Source organism: Cystoisospora suis (assembly GCF_002600585.1).
Source record: "Cystoisospora suis strain Wien I chromosome Unknown contig_815, whole genome shotgun sequence".
NCBI classification, from domain to species: domain Eukaryota; phylum Apicomplexa; class Conoidasida; order Eucoccidiorida; family Sarcocystidae; genus Cystoisospora; species Cystoisospora suis.
Window position 1 is genome coordinate 1 of NW_027153616.1, and position 19,102 is coordinate 19,102.

General features: G+C 54.8%; 4 protein-coding genes across 4 annotated transcripts; 2 read left to right on the top strand and 2 right to left on the bottom strand.

Moving 5' to 3' along the window:
- Window positions 1–411: 411 nt before the first annotated feature.
- On the top strand, window positions 412–5,034 carry CSUI_001967 (uncharacterized protein). The gene has a single exon (XM_068062170.1). The coding sequence runs from the start codon at window positions 779–781 to the stop codon at window positions 2,516–2,518; it is 1,740 nt and encodes a 579-aa protein (XP_067925845.1). The 5' UTR covers window positions 412–778; the 3' UTR covers window positions 2,519–5,034.
- CSUI_001968 (mitochondrial carrier superfamily protein) lies at window positions 3,747–5,108 on the bottom strand (the record flags this gene model as incomplete). The annotated part of the gene is made up of 2 exons (XM_068062171.1): window positions 3,747–4,405; window positions 4,751–5,108. The coding sequence occupies 2 exons, from the start codon at window positions 5,106–5,108 to the stop codon at window positions 3,747–3,749; spliced, it is 1,017 nt and encodes a 338-aa protein (XP_067925846.1).
- A 1,405-nt stretch (window positions 5,109–6,513) lies between these two features.
- CSUI_001969 (uncharacterized protein) lies at window positions 6,514–8,702 on the top strand. Its single transcript, XM_068062172.1, has one exon. It carries the CDS (start codon window positions 6,979–6,981, stop codon window positions 8,569–8,571), a length of 1,593 nt encoding a protein of 530 aa, XP_067925847.1. The 5' UTR covers window positions 6,514–6,978; the 3' UTR covers window positions 8,572–8,702.
- Window positions 8,703–9,239: 537 nt separating this feature from the next.
- CSUI_001970 (glycosyl group 4 family protein) lies at window positions 9,240–17,630 on the bottom strand. Its single transcript, XM_068062173.1, has 11 exons — window positions 16,223–17,630; window positions 15,639–15,769; window positions 14,421–15,045; window positions 13,904–13,971; window positions 13,277–13,339; window positions 12,699–12,766; window positions 11,402–11,447; window positions 10,570–10,671; window positions 9,953–9,993; window positions 9,703–9,769; window positions 9,240–9,546 (listed from the first exon to the last, which is right to left on the bottom strand). Exons 1-11 carry the CDS (start codon window positions 16,458–16,460, stop codon window positions 9,427–9,429), a joined length of 1,569 nt encoding a protein of 522 aa, XP_067925848.1. The 5' UTR covers window positions 16,461–17,630; the 3' UTR covers window positions 9,240–9,426.
- Between the last annotated feature and the right edge of the window lie 1,472 nt (window positions 17,631–19,102).

A 19,102-nucleotide genomic window follows, 5' to 3' on the forward strand; every position in this document is an offset into this window, starting at 1 on the left:
CTTGCGGCAGCCTTTACAGGGGCCGTTCCTGGGACATAACATCCAGCCATCTGTACACTGTCGCGACTGGTGAAAAGAACACCCCGCTGAACGCTCCGAACAGTCAAGGCCCCCAGCTGGCTGCAACGGATAGCGTGACTGAGTGCTTCTTGCTAGACGTAACTTGTCTCTTCGCATAGCGGTAACATGCGATCCAGGCCTACCCTTTAGCTCCGGCGTCAAAGCGTAGAGAACACGTCCAAGAACCGCGCCTTCGGCTGCTGCCTGAGGCGGTTCTCTGGCATGTCTTTGCGTAGCCTCTTCCTCGGGGCTGTTTGAGTATCAACATACGTGTTTAGTGTGCGTCGAGCTCAGCTATAAACGCGGGGGAACCGCATGCGCCCTCCTCAGAGTGCAGTTTTCCTGCAAGGAGCCGAAACCCCTTGCAGTCCGCAACGCCCAAGGAGCATGCGTTTCCCGGCACTATCAGTGTCCGCCCCGAACGTGTTTTTCGTCGATGTCACCGTGGCTGGACTGCGTCAGAATGGGCTTACGGTATTCTGCTTCGAGTAGCGTCGCTCGTTACAGACGAGACCGAGATCGGTAGCACAGCACGAGGAAATGTTCTGACGGTGGCCTGCGGCGGAGGAAATTACGGCTTCCTGGTTCGCGGCCCCTTTGGCAAGTGACGTACAAGGTAGCACTACGTTTCGCGTTGACTCACTGGCAGTGTCTTTGTGTTTTTAGCTCGACGGGCCAAGGCAACGTGCCTGCCATTGTAGTCATCGGCCCGTTCAGGATGGCGCTCAGGGGCCGGTTCGCCTCGGCAAAGAAGTCGTCTTCCTACTCCTGCCCCCTTTTAGTTCCCCCGTGTCGGCTGCCTTCCCCCTCCTCTTACCCCTTCGGCCTTCTAGTGGGTTGCACACCCTGGTCCGGGTCTTCTTCGATTCATGTTCTACTCCTCCCACCTGCATCTTCACTCGCTAGTGATAACAATCCATCTACCAAAGACTTCTTTTCATTCGCGAAGTCCTTCTCGTCTTCCGCGCCATTTTCTGATGTGCTTTGTCGCCGTCTGTCTCGGCAGGCACAGCTGGCTAAAGACCATTTGCCCGGCGGTTGCGTGATCACAGGCCCATGGTTCCGAGTGTCCGAGCGCCTGGTGGATGAGTTTGTAGAAAGGTTTGAGGACAACATACCTGTGTCGTCTCTCGTCTCTGCTTTTAATCCGTTGCTTTCTTCTCTAGACTCAGCTGCGTCTGCGGATCGTCCATTTCCCCTCTCTGTGGTGGTATTCCCTTGCGATGACGTGACCGGGAGTATTTCTCCCTCGGGAACCTTCGTCCTTCTTCGTTTTCGCACATCGGCACCCCCCTCTCTCGTAGGGTCGGAGTTGTTGCGCCCGCCGTCGTCCCCTTTTTGCAGCTGCGCCTGTCTCCTTCCGCTCCAGATCGACATCTCTTTTTCTCCATCCAACCTGCTAGCCGAAGCTTCAGTATGTCCCGATGTCCTTACTAATTTATTAGCCGCTGAGCTCTGTCGTGCCTTTGAAGACATCTTCTCTGGTCCTGTATGGAGTGTGGAGGCTGCAGGCGCCAACGAGCCCATTCTTCTTTCTAACCCTTCGTCCCCGCTGTCTACGTGTCTTCCCTCGGCCCCCCTCGTTTACCTGCAGCCGCTGCTCTCTCGTGTCACCCCTTTACACTTCTTGCTGTCTACGTGCGGGTGTGAGCGTCTTTCCTTCACAGCTTCCTTCACTGATCTCCCGTCTTTTTGTCACCCGGCTCCCACAGCATCGCTGTCACTCCGTGACAACTTCGTTAGCGCCGCCGTAGCTCCGTACTCGACCCCTCTGAGTTCCGTGACCCGCTTTCTCTCTGTAGACGCTGCTACCTCTCTCGCGGGGCGTCTCGTGCAAATAATTCTCGATGGCCCCTGGGCGGAGGAGGGTCCTGAGAAACCACCTAAAGATGTGCCAAAGAACAGTGCCGTCCGTTTCCTCCCTTCGAGGTGCTTCTTGTGGAGCTTTGGTGCCAGTGAGGAAGGCTGCGCTGCTCAAGAAAGGAAACGCCCGGGAGAAAAGCTATATCCCCGTACCACCGTGCAAACGGTGCCGTTGTCTTACATCATGCAGAGTGAAGGGGGAGCCAGCAAAAGTAAATACGTTAGAAAAGATGATGTTGTGATGTCAGCCCGGGAGACGCTTGATTTTCTTCTGGGAATTTCGGATCCTCGGCGGGAGGGAGAATTGGAAGACAGTTATTCTCCTCAAGTTCTGCAAAGAAGTGTGTTGTCATCCAAGAGGGACACGCAGGATACGACGATGAGAGGAAGAAGCACTCTTCGGGAAAGAAATTTTTGGGACGGACTAACAAGGACCCTGCAAATGAAGAACACGAGCGGACGCCGAGGGCCCACGAGGAGAAGAAGGGGCTACTCACCGATTTTGCTTTGGGCCTCTCTGGGAGTTTTGTTTGCTGTGCTCCTTTGGTACATTGTCCCTCAGTTCGCGTCAAAGCCCCAGCTGCTCTTCCGCTAACGTCGGAGGGGGCGCGTCGATTCGCATAGGTACACGTGCATAGCTTTTGGGAAAGGTTCTGTGGAGTTGTATTCGAATGCCCGTGCTGCGGATCTGCCTACGGGGAGTTCACGGCACGACAAATTGGAGCACGCAGCAAGGCGGCGCCAACTGTTTGACGGTTGCCTCGAAGGCTGTGAAGGCGTCAACCTCCAGTTGGGATATCCTCCTCATCTGACCTCGGAAACACGCAGGTCAGCTCTGCCGAGTGGCTTTCTGGAGATTCCGGGGCTTGCTGAAACCGAGAGACCGCAAGGTCTGTTTAACGTCGGGTCAAGCCGTAAGCGAGGGTTCGCGCTTCAGTGTGTTGAGCACCCGTGAAAGAGCGTGACGCACATCCGGCAGAGTGAGGCAGCCTATTGTAAGCACTCGCTATCGCGGAGACGTTCTGCTCTGCTTTCGCGGCACGTAGTGTACTGTGGGGCCGCGAGTCGCCGTGACAGTGGGAAGTGCCAGGGCGCCGTGACCGGCACTCAATCGAATAGGAGGCTCTTCTGTCCTGAGGCGGCCTGCCGGGGACTAGCAGACTTAACGCGGACGTAGAAAATTGGCGGGAACAAACGAAATCAGCCGAAAGCGGCGATCCGTCAAGCGCGCCCGGAGCGCTAAAAACCATTTGGAGCGGATTTCCCGAGCACGGGGTTCAAGGACTGCTTGCGCAGCCGGGGAAGGGCCGGAGGGGGAAAAACGTCTCGGCAGATTTTGCGCTGTTACTGATAGCCGTTCTTCTTTACTTCTCTGTCTAGGCATGTTCCCGTAGTGCCTCAGACGATCAGGAATCTAATAACACTAGTTCAACAGAAAGTCTTCAATGATCGGGTCGTGGAGTGCGGTATAGCCGCAGAAATTCTCAAGAAACTTTTCAGCATGCCTCCCTACCCTGCCCCCCCCGTGCTGGTGAGCCACACTAGAAGCTTCGAACAAGGTCTCTGCGTGAGTACTTCTGAGGCAGGCGGGGGAGATTCCAAAGGATACTGTCGTTGTATAGGCGGCAAAGAGGTGCTCATGTGAGCAACCAAAGCAGCGAGTTGTTTACAACTTGAGGTACACGAAGCTCGGTGTCTAAGGAGAAGATGTTGGTCCTCCCATGGATCGAGAGATAGCGCCTGCACCCACAGTTCTCGTTCAACATTCCGAAGAAGCACAATTTACCTGGAAAACTGCTTCCTAAGTTTCGTAATTTGTCACGTCATCTGCTACGGGCCATGCAACCTTCATATAGGAGGGCGCCGACACTCATGCCGAAAGATGCCCGCAGTGTGCCCCAGCCAATCCGCAAGCGGTCAGCCACTACGAAGCCACCATGAACTCGAGGATGACGGGATAAAAGCTGGGATATCTTTATTTTTGCTGTGTGCGACGCCGATGGTGGCAGCGTCTTCGAGTGCCCTCTTTCGCCGTCCGGCGGAAACCTGTATAATGGGCGATAAGTGTAAGCACGTTGAAATGCACTGCCGTTTGGAGCACGGCACTGGGTACTTTTGGCGGACCCGAAAGCCTCACGCCAGAGAGATTTCAGGATGGCTGAGCTTGATGGTGTCGGCTTATCCAGGGGTGCTGCTAATTGCATGTTCCGAATATAATTGAAGGGCGACGAAAGGATCACCGCAAAGGATGCTGCGAGGAAGTTCTGAACAAACGGGTTAGACTGGTTGAGTCCAGGCGACGTGGACGAGGATGTGGATGACGAATGCGCAGCGGCAGTCTTTCCCGTTGAAGCTGCAGACGGGCCGGCTGCACTTGTCACGTCACTCGAGATGACGAAGTGGCGTAAGAAAGTGAAGATCGCGCCGAACGTGGCTTCTCTACAGATTGTCGAACCCAGGCCTCGGTACAGCGTGTGTACGCCTACACCACAGCAAAAGCCCGTGCAGTGTCGAGATGGCGTGCGTGTCACTGTATCAAGCCAGCACGGTGGTCCCACGGGATCGCGTTGACAACTTCCAGTCTAAGGTTTCTATCGGCTTCTGACGCCGACCAAGATTCGATTGTCTTCGCGGTAGCAAGGCGTGTCACAGAATTCCCCGATTCGCTGCTTGGCGGGCACTTCCGCACTTACACCCGATACAAAAGCCTGCACCGTTCCCCGTGCGGCGCTTCCCTCTCCACCCCAGTCCCCACTTCCTGCTGTTATAGGAGGATCTGCGGAGAACCGAAGTTTTAAACATACTGCCTGCCACGCAAAGAACCCACCGGTGAGTATTTTCGGTTGCTCGTTCGCGCTGTCCTCACCTCCTTGGCGTAGAGTGCGGCAGAAGATGGCAAAACAGTCAGCGCGGGTGCTCCAGCTTGAATATTTGACCATTGTCATTGGATGGCAGATGATTGCACTGGTCACTCCCACAAGCTGACCCGCCAATAAAAAAAGCCACCGAGGACGTGGCCTCTCCTCTCCTTCAGCGCTGGCCTGTCCGCAGAAATTCTGGCTCTCCATGCGCCTTGGCCCTACCGTCGGGCGTACGGCCGTGTAGTGTAGCTGACAGAGGTCATGAAGCGAGTGAACGATGTCCGTGAAAATCCCTTCTGCGGCAATAGAACACATGGGAAGCATGCGGCAGCCCGCTTCCTCTTCACTTTCCCCCGAAAGCAGGTATCATCGTGCGTTATTCACTGGTCACCACCTGGGGTCCAACGCCGGCGTGGCAGGGGAGCCATGAGACAGTAACCGGGGCCGAAGTTGGCAGCCTACCGAGAGGATAATAGAGCCCGGTGCTCATTGCGCGGGCAACGAAGGTGTTCAGGAGTCCGCGGCAGGGCTTCGCCCAGTTTCTCGGGTCGAACAGGGACGTCCTGCATGTTACAGACAGGTATAGCGCTGAAAATAGAAGCAGACCGCACTGCCACGGACAAACGATGAAGGAACCCGGCCCCAAGCTCCGCTTGTACACCGCAGAACAGGGCCTCACCTGATCACCAAAGAGAACAAAACAAGTACGACACCGGGCTCGTCAGCGGTGTAGGCTACCGTGACACTCGGACAGAAGGCGTGAGTCACCATCAAAAATCATTCAGTCGTACCTTTGTCGAAGGGAGTAAAAATGGCAGACGAGAACGCTCCAGTGAGGAAGCCGCACAGCAGGCAGCCCCGTGGGATGAGACGGTTCTCGGTATCCCGTTCCGCAGGCTCACTATCCTCCATCGCACGAGGCCTGGAAGGAGCAGCATCGGGAACAACCGAGTCACTTAGCGCCACCGGGCTCCTTTGTCACTGCGTTCAGAGACAAAAGTATACTGGAGCGAAAGTGCCGCCGGACCACTGAGCTTCTCTCCACGGGCCTGGACAGCCGTGGAGCCGTCCACGCCTCGTGCTAGCTGCAGTAACAAGGCCGCCACCATTGTGGCCTCTGAGTTTTCATGGGAGCCAGCTGCAGGGCTCGGGTTGCATCCCGCGTACAGGCACACGCGAACAGATCACGCAGCGCTGCAACGGCCTAACACGTTGTAATCGAGGAAATATCCCACACAAGACCGAAAAGTCCAGGTCACGGAGCTGGTCAATCGTCTGACTAAGCAGGATGCAGAAGTCCGTGCTTTTATTCTGGATCAGCCCGGCCGTGCTCCCGCAACGTCCGCGAGAAAGTTGCTGCTGTAGCACCCCGAGAACTAGCCAGCACCTGCGGAGTGGTTTGGCACTCGTCCTTATGTGACGTCGATTCTACGCCTTGGTGTCCCGGGCGCTTCGTGTTCGGTTAGCAGTCTGGCCTCGAACGTGTGTTCGCCCTTGAGATGCACAAATTGAGACGGCCGTCCCCGTTCCTGGGTGCGTTTGCATAGTCTCATCAATCACACCCCAGCACCCTTCTTGAAGAAAATGAGTTTGGGACCACCCTCTCAACCCTCACAAGCGCGAACTGTTCGCGGAGTGTCACTACGAAGCTCGGAACCACCATTATACGGCATTGCCGGTCGCATCTGAAGCAGCGGTGACTGAAGGATACTGCACCGCGGCTGGACTTGAAGAGTCCCTCCGGTTGTTTCTGGTGTCAACCGGATCGCGTGCCCCGGAACGATCACAAACGCCCGAGCACTGCTGGCGGCGCTCTTCTCAGCCTGCAGCTCTCGAACGAGCGTTTTTCTGCCGCGTTGTCGAGTACAAGCAGTCCCGCCCGCCGCAAAAAGGGTAGACCTCCCGCAGGAATTGGAGCTCGCCAGCTGAAGAGACTTAGTTGTTCGCCGGGTGGTGCCAAATTACATGCAGACTCGGGCCCTTCAGCAAAGGAATAGAAGCGATGCCGAGCGAGCAGCCCGGTGCTCGGTCGGCCGTGCGCCCCCCCTTGTGCCCACAGCCTTGGCGTGGTGGTACTCCGTGCGTCCCTCTCCCCTTTCCTGGTCTTTTTGCCTCCCGGTTTAATATGTGGAGGACCAGCATTTTGCAATAGCTTTGCATCGCGTTTGCCACCGTTACTTTTGCTTCCAACAAAATGCTGCGACCTGTGTCTCACGACAGCCTGTTCACGGTGGCACCGCGGAAGTCGCCCGGCAATTTGTTCGGACGTCAACTATCCTCGGCCCCAGCCAACTACAGGTTCTTCTTTGTTCTGCTTTCGTTCTTTATCCTAGCGGAGGCTGGTGGATTCGATAGCTTGCCCAAAGCGCTGCCGCCGCTGAATTCGGGATACGCACAGTCGGCTGCAGCGCGTAGTGCCCCGGAGTCGGAGAGTATTCTTGAGGCTCGTGGACCCGTTCAAGACGCAGAGAGTGTCAGTGAGACACTGTACGTAGCTGCTCCAGCAGAGCCAGGAGAAGCCAGGGCCGAGCTTCCTCTAGGAGAAGAGCCCGCATCGCTAGATTTCTTGACGACTGCGCGGTCGACAGACCTGTTCACGACGACCAACACGGCGCCGTCGCTAGACGAACTCTTTTCTTCAGAATTTGGGAGGAACAAACCGGAAGAGGAAAACATTCACAGCTACAGCAATGGGGCCGCCACACTGAACCGCACAATGCTGCCCGGACGCAGCGATGATGGGGACGAGTCTCCTTACTCTGACGCCCAAGGCTTTGCCGACTCGCCGGCAGGGGCATCCCAAGACAACGGGGAGGTGACGCCGAGCCACAGTGAAGATGTGAGTTCAGCTTTTTCGGACGGCTGGAGGCTTCCTGCCCCAACGCTGCCACACCACAGTGCCGTCCCGGGACAAGAATCTCCCTCCAAGTCTACATCCGCCGAGGGGGAGCTGTTAACCGATCCTCACCTCTTACCTGCTGTTACCAGGAGCGAAAGTCAATCCTACACAGCTCCTTCAGGCGTGGACGCGGCAGCGGGTGCCACTGAGGAGGGGCCTGTCCTGCAAACACCTGCTCAAGCTGCGAGGCAAGCTCAGTTCGTAGCACCCACTGAATCTCAGAGGACTCCGAGTCACAGCGAAGACGTGCCTTCAGCTTTCTCAGACAGCTGGAGGGTCACCGCCCCAACGTCGCCACACCAAGGTGGCGTCCGCGAACAAGAATCTCTCTCAAAGTCCAGATTCGTCGAAGGGGAGCTGCTAACCTTTCCTCACCTCTTACGTGCCGTTCGTAGGAGCGGAAGCCAGTCCCCCTTCCAACAGCATACAGGTGTGGCGCCGACAGCTGGTGCTGTTGAGGTGTCGGAGGAGGCGGTCTTGCAAACAGATGCTCAGGCTGCGAGACAGGCTCAGTCCACGCCCTCCACCGAATCTCAGAGCACTGTCGTTCGAGAAAACGCCGGTAGCGCAGTTCAAGGCACTCTTTTCGAGCATTCCGGGGCGCAAGACCTGGAACCTGCCAGGGCGCTTGACGATGAGATAACTGGTCCAGCGAAGGAGGGGGGTCTTTCCGAAACCCCTTCGCTGAGGTCAAAGCAGCGGTCACCCAGTTCATTGCGCCCAGTTCCATCACGGGATCATCTAAAGGGCCGCAGGAGTGCGCCCGTGAAAGCCCCGAAGCAGCACAAGAAGCTTTGGCGGCTGCTGACCGCTCTCGCAGTACTGGCGCTTTCTGCTGGCGGTGCTTACTATTACTCCAAGGGTTCCAGAAAGGCAGACGAACAGTAGAGAGACGTGTTAGCAAGTAGCACTGGTCGACAAGAAGCGGCTAGCAATCTTGTTAAAACGATGTGTGTTTCTATTGATTGTTGCACGTCTCCTCGGAAGGCGCCTCTGACCCCTTCCTCAATGACGGTGAGAGAATTTCTGGTTGAAAGCTGTCTTTGATTTTGAACCCTAACGTATCAGAACCTTTCCTGCTACAAGGTGGGTTGCCCGCCAGTGGGTGCGCCAGTACCACTGGAGGTCATGGCGCCGATTATTCGTTTGCACCTATTGCTCGGTGGCTCCTCTCTGGTGGGAGCCTGACAAGCTGGTTCGTGTTTGTTTGCTGCGCCACATATATAATATCTGACTGCTCGGGGAAGGCTTGCCACTCGATCGCAACTCGCTAGGTTCAGTTACTCTGCGGTTCCGAGGGAGTTTGCATTCCTACGAGGCTTCTGCGCGTTTCACCCCGCAAGAGGCGTAGCCACCCACAACTACGGTTGTGTTCAAAAGAAGCGTACCACTTCTCTGCTTGAGGTTTCTTATCTTGGGCAAGAAACTGCTCTCCTACTGCCCTCGCCAAACCTCTTCGGTCCTGTACTTGTCTGCCACTTCTGCTAGTTCGCAGTCCGGGGCTGCACGGGGCTTGTCAGAAGGGCTGCCTCGCGTCCTCCCCCGAGTGAGCCACTCGGGGATGCGGGACACCCGAACCCGTCGTTCAAGTCGTTTTTGGGTTGAGCAAGGAGTACAAAGTACGCTCGCGTCCGAGATGTAACAACAGCACGGGGTGATGTGACTACACACAGGGGCGGGGCTTGACAGTGCGGTTCTGCAGCCGGACAGACTGTGCCTGACAGCTATGTTGCTGGCCAGTCTCTAAATGAATAACATGTGGACTGCTGAGGAGTATCGTATCAGGAGTCCAAGGCTACATGAAAGGCACTGGAAAGCCAACAGAGCAAATAGAAGTCGCTTTTCTGTCATAGGCCCTGCAACCTGAATGGAAAGAACACACAAAGCATAGACACTGATACCGGCGGAGCCCCAGTGAAGCAGAAACGGTCGGGCCGACGTTTCTTCTGCCAAGCTGAGTTCACAATAACCTTCTACTGACGCCATACGGACAGTAGCAGAACGGCTCGGCTCTCTTACCTGGAGAAAAAAGTTGATAAGAGTGAAGTTTCCCGAGCTCTCTAGCTTCCTTGTAACAGGGTTATACCTTGGACGCAAAGAGACACACAGAGATGCAGACCATGAAACCTGCCACCCTTCACTCATTGGAACTTCGGACCTCAATCGAGATCAAAAGGTTTGCGACGGTGAGCGGACCCCAGTTTGCCAATCGCCTGAACCCGCGAAGAAAAGGAAGCTAACGGAACGGTACGGTGTGTGCGTAACTTACCTGGGCGTGCGATGCCGCGGGCATGTGATGAACCCGAAGAGCTGCGCGCACACTCAGTCCGATCTCGTACCCTGATTCGAGCCTCTTCGATCCGCAAATCTGTTTCTGTCAACGAAAAGCTGGCCATGTGAGTCACTACTCTTAGCGGGATCGATCAACATTCCGCGAAGAAGCGATGTGCAGTATCCACAACAACTCAAAGCACCTGCCACTGCGGTCTCCATACCGACACGGAAGACCTGGTCGCCTCACAAGGGAAAACACGTACTCCGCGTCTGTAACTTGAACCATTTATACAGCTACCGGTATACAGCATCCAGGGAGCACTGCACGCGCGGTGTCGGCGAAGCACCCAACTCTTGCGGGTAGCTGAACTGAAGAGGTCAGAAAAAGGTCACTACAGCGCCTTCCCTGAGTACCGTAAACAGGGTAACTGTCAGTGGCTCCTCAGCGTAGTGTTTTACACACGAACTCGGAAACACGGTTCCAACTTCTGCACCGGACCTACGCCAACACAGACAGTTTCGCTGCTGAAGTACGCATATCTCGTCATGTCATCGAGACTCTCGCACGACGGTTCGGAGTTACCGTGGGGTGCGCGTTGAATTTGCGCACACCTGAGGAAGAGACATAATGAAATTGAGTAACTGAGGCAAGAAGAGGAGCAGAAGTGTCTTCGAGAAGTGACCAAGAATGCCCACTACGGCGAAATAAATTCCCTGCGGCGCATACAAGAACAATCCATGCGGGCAGTGCAGATCCAATCTGATAAACGGGGTATCTCCAAGGCTCCTAATACGCCAGTTTTTTTCGCAATGAAGGCTGATTCCTCCGGACTTGCCGGTCACTGTTGCAGAAAGACTTTCCAGGAGAAAGGCCCACCACAATGCAAAAACCCAAACCGGTTTCGACTACCACAAAATCTGCTCGCACACGCTACTGCAAACCCGAGCTTGCTTGGGCTCGGGGAGCAAGACCACGCAGGTACAGGCTTTAGGAAAAATTCCAGTGAGCGTAACAGAAACCAGGGTACTTCTAAAGCGGGAACAGGGACCCAGAGACCGGCCTGAACACCAGGAAAACGAACTCAGCTCGGTTCGATGCCCGGAAGTTCAGTACCCTGCTGGGGCGCGCCGGCAATTCCAGATCTCCTGTCACTTGGACTGCGAGTACATGCGAGTCCTCCACAAGCCCTGCATGACTGTGTCGGTGAGCACAAGCTTTGAACACCAGACAAACTCCACACGGCAAAAGGCTCTTTCATGTGAGACTGTGTGAGCGAAAGCGGAGCTCTCAGCCCCAAATACACGTGGGGTTGACGCCCCTCGACAGCGCACTACGCTATGCGCTCGCGCTGAGTTATCGTCCCGGGTGCGTAAGAAAGAGAGTGGGACAACGGTCGCAGGAAGCAGCCTCGACAGGTCCCGGGAAGCCTGCATGAGGACGTACCGCAAAACAGGTATAAGTGTCACCGACGAAAACCTTAGAGGGGTACCTGAACGCATGGGGCAGAAAAGTGGTCACTGCTTTTTCAGAGAGTCACTTCCGGCTGGCTGAGGAAGGCGGTCACCGAGCCCAGCGTTCCACGCGTTTCAGCCCAACCCCCTGAAAGGTCGCCGTTGACGCCTCCCGGACAGGACCTCTGTTTCGAATACACAAACTGCGCTTTCAGTTGAGAGGGCCAGTCCCCTCTCTGCCGTCTTCAGCGAGCAAGAACTCACAGGGCTCCAGATTACTCCTCTGATCAAATGTCTCACTACGGTGCACAACGCACCGTGAGCCAGCGGTGTTCTAAATGGTGTGGTAAATCAAACGTGCATGCTCTAGAATCAGGGTACCTACGGTAGGACCCAGATGGCGAAAGCCACTGGGAAACTGACTCTGTATCATAGCATGCAAAACAGCGCCAGCGTTGCGCCGAACAGATAAGCATATCAGTCCTTCGGCCTGTCTAGCCGTACTGTGGCGCCCCCCCGGCGTAACCCAGTTCCGGGACTTCTCCCGTGGCAAGCGGCTCAGAGCGTCGGTACTTGGCGATCCAACAGAGAAACTGCCACCCCGGTTTCAGAAAGAAGGAAACATAACTGAAAACTACCGGCCTCCTCTTGGTAGCTTCCCAAAAAAAAGCGTTGTGTTATGGAGGCGTTATCCCCTCTTCTGGTAATATGTGCTAGCAGAACCATAGACGTACTGAGATAGTACACTGATTACGTCAGGCACCGATGGCTGCAGCGCATAAGGGGACCCAATTTCCCACCTTCGATCACAGCTTCTCCCTTCAGCCTATCCGTACGGGTACAACACAGCCTCACTCCGAGTGCGGTGGCAGTAGCAGGCCCCTGTGGTGCAAGCTAACCACAACAGAAGGTGAGATGGACACTCCGCGAGAGGAGTTTTCAAAGCGACCTAGTGGCACTGTGTATACACGTTGACTCCCACTAACTTTCGTTTGTCGTGCCATGAAAGTGTACGGCCAGAGAGGATCGGGGCTACACCCTGAACAGGGAAAAAAGCATGAAAAGGACTTTACTAGTGAAGAGAATTAACGTGACGCCGAAACACACCGGTCACCGAAAGCTTCTTAGCTTATAGCGATCGCAAAAATAGGAGCCGGTCCGAAGGTTGCTATACCAGTGAGGTCCTTCCAGTTGTTCGAAGGGTCTTGATGACTAGTCGTGTGATTGTTGTGCGGCTCTGCCCTTTCTCTTGAAACACAGGTATGTTTAGCCCTACATCTGTAACATACCAGTTGAAGGACAAGAGCCCCAAAGAAGACGCGAAAAACAGGAGAGACAGAATCAGGGAGAAGTAATGCTGCACACATCCAACAAATAGCCAATCAAGGCAACGCATCGACCCAGCTTATCTCCATAAACGACGCCGCCCGTATTCGCACTCCTCTCTAGTCAGGATCAAGGGGCAGCCCTGATAGGCTTTGTATTCGGGAAAAAGAAAAAAAACTTTCCCTTAAGTGTACAAGATTCCCCGTTCTACGGGACCTGGATCGACTCATGTACACGCCGTGCGTCTGCATCAAAAGAAACGCCAAGTCAGATTCAAGGTACGCTGCCTATGAAAGACGTGGATAGCATGAGAGTGATAGGTTACGCTAGCGAATGAGCAACTGTATCACAAGAGACGCCTTGGCTTCGTGACACTACAGCACAGTCGAAAGAAAATGTTGGAGAAAAATAAACGAGAACACTAGAAGCACAGCAGCTTCCCCGGCCTTCCTTACGAGAAAAGACTATCTCGGAGGAAGCTTCCATCAAAGGTGCCAGTAGAGCGAAGTAAACCAAAAGCCCCATCCTCTCGGCGACTCACTTGCTTCCAGATCAATGCAGCTTCGGCAGGCATATCTCCTGCAACCCAGTGTGTCCTGATTTCCTGAGAACCCACAGCCACATCCTCGTGTATGTAGAACCCCAGGACAGCCCACTCCCAACTGCCTTCGTTTAGTGAGTGAGAGCTGGCGGAGAGGTACGAGAATACCCATATATGGAGCTTTCTAAATTGAATTCAGCCCGCCTCTCCGCAGTTTCAGAACACAGGAATCACGGTGCCCAACACGTCCCGCAGCACCGATCGCTACACGAAGACTCCCCTGTTGCAGGCTGGCCACCCGCATATGTTCTGTACACAGGCTGCAGACGCCGTCTGCACTCTGGCAATGTGGTGCGCAGAAACCGGCGTTAGAAGAATTCACGCGGAAAAGCCGACAGCGGTGCAAAGTGCGAGGTCGAAGATTCAACTACGGCAACAAAGCGAGCCATGACGAACGCGGGAACATTCACTTTCCCCCGTTAACGCTTTGGCCGACGCCCCGTGAAACGTCCACGAGATAGAGGGGAATGCGTGCTCGGGAATAAAATGGAACCAGAACTGGAGAGAAGATTCTACTTGTTCCTCTGTTTCCTCTAACTGCGGTGTAGAGCAAAGAAGAGCACGTACCAGGACATTGTGAATGATGACAAAGAAGCTCATTACGAGTGACTGGCCGACTTCTAGTCCATTAATCCCTGAAAAGACAGACACGGAAGCGCCTGGTATTCTTTCGACTACATCGCCATCATAGCTCACACGGCAGAAAGAACGAAAAAATTTCAGCCATCTTTTGAAGCTGCAGTTGATTCGGTGGCATGTATGTTTGTACATATACACATATAGATAGATAGATATGCATGCCCCAGAGCCCAGTTGTGCTCTACGGGCGTCAGTGCTTATCGCTAGCCTTGCGCGAAAACACAGAACAGCAGAACAAACTGTCACTCACCTTGCGGTACCGGAGTGAACTTAGTAGTGGCCTCACGCATCTGGATGGAACGGCGTAGTGCAACACCAGGCAATATCACAAATAGCAGCCGACGCAGAGACGGCATCCAAATGAGATTGCACGTGCTGGATGTGGCATAATGCCGGTTGACACATTCATACAAGTTGCCACAGGATGAGTTACAGAAGGACTGACCTGCATATATGTTAATTGCATTGGTGCAGAAGACCGTGACCAAGGCCATGTAGACGTAGTAAAGCGCGCCAAGATCAATCATAACGGTATCTCCCCAGACCCACAAGCCCGAAGGAAGGAGTCCCTCGCCCCCTGAAAGGCCCGGATCTGCAGTGGCCGGGGTGAGGTCTCTCCACGGCCCATAAACCCAGGCGTCGGAGCTGACCAGCCAACTGATACCTGACGCGTGTGCATTATCACTATGCATTTTTGCCTCACGGTATTCTGTTGATGGAGAAAAGGAGAACAAAGCCGAGAAGAGGGAGCTGGAGTAGAGGGAGCTGAACAGATGTGATCCCGAAGACAAATGCCGTGTCAACGAAAGAAACACAAACTTCAAAGACGCTAAGAAGGAGACCAGCGGCTTCAGAGACGAAGAGAGGTGAGAGCCCACACACTGGCTGATTGGGACCAGCCAGTCGGGAAGCAGTATGGTGGTGCGTCCCGTGTATGCGACTAGAAGAGGAACTGCAGCCACGAGCGGGGTAAACATTTTGGCGCGCCAGGGAACATCCAGCAGGTCATCTGCGAAGCCGAGAAATGTCATGAGCGTGATGGAGAGAAGGCCGGCATTGTATTCCACTAGCTGCAAACGAGAGAAGGACGCGGGAAGAAATCTTTTTCCGCTCGAACTAAAGCGTTTTACAGAATAGGCCGATGGGACTCCGATGTACTTACGTGAATTTGCAATGTCTATAGGGAAAAAGGCTAAGGCACCGTGTCACCATCTCGCTGTTCAGAAAGAGGCTCCCTTTCACTCAGGAGAGTGCAAGGGGCATGAAGGAGGACGGCGGGAGTAACCCTTAGCGAAACCGGCGGCGTGGCTTGACAAACGCTGACGCCTTCTTCGATCACCACGTCATCCATGTATCTCTGTCGCCGTGTCCACAATGTGTCCCAACTTTCTCCACCTTCTCCAAATACTGTGCTCTCCAACACGAGAAAAGAAGGCACGTGGACTCTGTTTTCTAAGGGAGCTGGTCCCGTTCTGTTCCCTCCTGCATAGAGGCAAAACGTCTTTAAATGTTACAGCTGCTTCTGCGTTGAAACAAAAGGGCTGGCTTAGAAAACGGAGAGAGGGCTGTCCTGAGCTAGCCGTCCTCTCTGTAAAGGGTGATGCGAGAGGCAAGCCAACACTGTGTATCAGTATCCAGAGAGGGACACGAACCAGGCGCCTACCTTCTTATCATCGTTTAGTAGAAGAAGCTGCGATGCGACCGCAGCCAGCACAAAAACGAACGCCGAGACGAGGCCCATGCCCTCCGAAAGAAGCCCCGGCTGCAGCTTATGAAGGTCCCTGCCCGTCACGCCTGTTGAGCATCGGACCGAAGCACCACGAGTGTTGTTTTTTCTGGAGACTACACACATACGAAAGCAGGTCTCACCCCCCCGCCTCCAGCCCCGAGGGTGTGCCTTGTCTTTACTGAGGGCAGTCCTACTAGTAAGGCATGACGACGAGGCGTTGCCTTCAAAACAGGGTCATGAATACTATTACACACCCGCGACTAGTCGGGAAATTGATGGCAGTAAAGCGGGACAGCAAGTACCCTCTGCTTTACGGCTTCACACCGTCCGGGATTCGTTGACCATACAGAGTCACGACGCGTGCTGCCAAGCACCTCCGAAGTCCGCTGCACTTTATGGTGCACGGGAATCCATGCTTAGATATCAATTATGGCTTGCCGCCAACTAAGGTGTGTCACTCGTACTGATGCCCGACGTGCCGTGTGAGTTTCGGGTGAGCTTCTCGGCGCGGGGCTTACCCTTCTTTTTCATCTTGTCGTCCCAATATGGAATAAAACGCCGGACGAAAGCAAAAGATAGTCCCGACAGGAAGACGACGCAAGACACAGGGCGCACAAGAGGGCATGGCAAGAGAAGCAGAGGTAAAAAATTAGAGATAATTAAGGCTACAAGGCAGGGCGCCGCAGAGAGAGAGGGTTGCAGGACGGCAGCACCATCCCGGCAGGCGGGCGCTGAAGCGTTCGCAACGTTCTCCATCTGCAGCCGTAAGCACGAAGCAGCGGCGTAGAGCACACTTCCGGAAGGAAGGAAGTATTGAGTGTTCGTCACTTGAAAAACTATTCATCTGGATCGGTAAATGTGGAGTCATCAGAGGGGGTAGAGAAGAGCCACTCGGACACGGGCGATCTTCACTTCCAGTCATCCACGTTCTCATGCTTTTCGGGGAGCAATGTGTGTACACTTCCCCGCTTGCCTGGCAGCTATGAAAAAGAACGCTGTCTGTCGTCCTGCGTTTTCCTCTTGAGACACATAGCATTTCTCCTTGAGACGACAAGACGCTCACAAAGTGGGACTGACACGCTTCATTGCAGAACTGAGACCGCCTGCAGAAAGTAACACCGTGTCCCAGTCCTGCAAGAATCCGCTGCGATGTGCGTAGTGACCTCAGCTTCTGGAGAGAAGCACCTCACCAAGCCCCCAGCAGCATAATGCCCCCTGTATGCATGCCGCATGCATTAGAAGCCGATTTTTCTTTTCCGCTTCTGTAACACCGAACAACAAACAGCGCATGACCCCGTAATCACATCCTGATCCATTCTGCGGTCTCACCACCCCGCCGCTGCGGTGCCTTGAGCGGGCACTATCCCCGAGACGTGCTGATGGTTTGTAAGGATCCGTAGCTTCGAGGTGCGCAGCCACCGGCCCTCACACTGAAGAAATCTTTCACATGCGGGGCGCACCGAAGGGCGCTGTGACTGTACAGGAGACAGAAGCTACTCAAAAGACAACGCCGTACCCAAAGCGAGTTAGGAGCAAAAGGTTCGCATTCTCTTCGGCGAGCTCCGATGTGCGCTGCCGAAGGGACGGCAACGTCGGCCCAGCTCCCGCGGCAGGTTGCCTCCGCTGACGAGACACGCCGAAAACGCGACTCGCTTCTACCGCGTGCGCTTGGTGACCCATCTCCCATGGGCACTCCCACGCGGTGGGTCAGCGGGCGCGTGCATGACTCGAGACAGCGCAGGGGGATCCTTCGTGCCCGACAACGGCGCGTTCGTCGCGCTGGAAACATCGACTCCCGGCCGTGAAACAAGCAAGCTAGAGACATCTTTCTGAACATGACTAACCACTGAGAAGCATAAGAAGAAAAATCTCAGCTGGGAACCCTGGAAAAGTGTTCTGAAGCCAAACAAAGCTGGGAGTTGCAAGTTCGCAGCTGCAGATGTTCTCTACAGCGTGGCGCGACTTAGCGAGTCCTTTGTCAGGTACTGCAGTGAGGCTTCCAGTACCAATGGCGCTGATGCCCCTGCCACCGTGGCCCGGTCTTCGCCTCTACAGCGTATATACGCCGCTGTTGATGCACCTTTGCCCCATCAAGAATCACTCCTCCAGTTTGACGTTGACTCGAGCCGAACGCACTGGTATACCGTCCAGCGCTACCAGCCACTTTCCATGAACAGATTTCATGGAGGCGACATGGCGTCGCCGGCTATCTGCTTCCCTTGGCATCTGCCCTTTTCACGCGGAAGAAGGCAGACTGCCTCAAACGACGAGATACCTTCACGGGGAAAAGTATGGCGGTTCCCGTCATTAAGGCACTCTCGGAGTTGCAGGCGTGCATGGTTGTACGTACAGCGCACTGAGACCAAGTGTGCTTCTGGGTATGGACCGTGCGGGAGACTTGAAGAAGCAAACTGAGTGTGCGAAAGCAGGCGGTGACCACACATTTCACGGGAAGACAAAATGAAGCTATTTCTGTGCGTGGCGCTGATAGCTGTGGTAGTGCCACGGTCGCACGTCAGTGGACGCTTTCTAGAAGTTCCGCCAGCTGCGACTGCCGCGGGAGAACCGGAAGTTGGGGCGGGAGCACAACACGAAACGACAACTCCCGGACCGAAAGTTCTGAAGCGAATTTCCCAAGCCGGGTGGGCGGTTGGGACCACCACAGGTTTGTCGTTTAGAAATTTGAGAGTGATGGGCAGCTGAGAGATGGGGACCTGCAGAAGACACGCCAGATCCTGCTGGCGCCGCGCAAGCGAAGTTTCTCCAGAACCAGTACCTTCACCTGACTGACATGTGAGTGTCTCTTCCGCACACCGGGCCCACACAGGCTTACCTGCCCGAGAACTGTGCAGGACGGCCGACTGCAACGACCGTATAATGGTACACTCTCCTGTGAAATCGATTCCTGAAGCTGAGGAAAAGTACGAGTTTGATCTGATAGCCCTCGGCGGGTCGTCCACGCTGATAAACCACTCCAGATGTTCCAATATTCCGTACTGCAATTTCTTTGTTGCCAACCCGTACGACGTCACGCTGTGCAAATCGGGATACTACACGAACCCAAAGAAACAAAAAGGGTCAATGGTATGTCAGAACTCGATGCCAGCCTTCACCACAAAAGTGAAACCTGGCCGTCTCGGGCAGGTTTACGTTAAAGCATCCAGGGGTTAGCAACGAGAAGTCCTGCCATATCATACGGTTCCTTACACCTGAGGGATGCTGCAGCCGCTGGCGCAACTGTTGCTGAATTCTCCATCTTCCCAAGTAAGGAGACCGAAACAGCCAGTGAGGATTCCGGATGCTTGGCACACATACCCTATGCAGATGTCCAGAGTCTCTGCGAAAGAGATCAGCTGGTCGCTGAGGCCGACTCAGTGCACAGCATTGCGTGAGCGACA

Coding starts and splice junctions, on each gene's coding strand:
- CSUI_001967 (XM_068062170.1), top strand. CDS start 779: ATGGCGCTCAGGGGCCGGTTCGCCTCGGCAAAGAAGTCGTCTTCCTAC.
- CSUI_001969 (XM_068062172.1), top strand. CDS start 6,979: ATGCTGCGACCTGTGTCTCACGACAGCCTGTTCACGGTGGCACCGCGG.
- CSUI_001970 (XM_068062173.1), bottom strand. CDS start 16,460: ATGGAGAACGTTGCGAACGCTTCAGCGCCCGCCTGCCGGGATGGTGCT. Junction 15,770..16,222: donor CGACAAGATGAAAAAGAAGG/GTAAGCCCCGCG, acceptor GATGCTCAACAG/GCGTGACGGGCAGGGACCTT. Junction 9,770..9,952: donor CCGCGGCATCGCACGCCCAG/GTAAGTTACGCA, acceptor TTTGCGTCCAAG/GTATAACCCTGTTACAAGGA.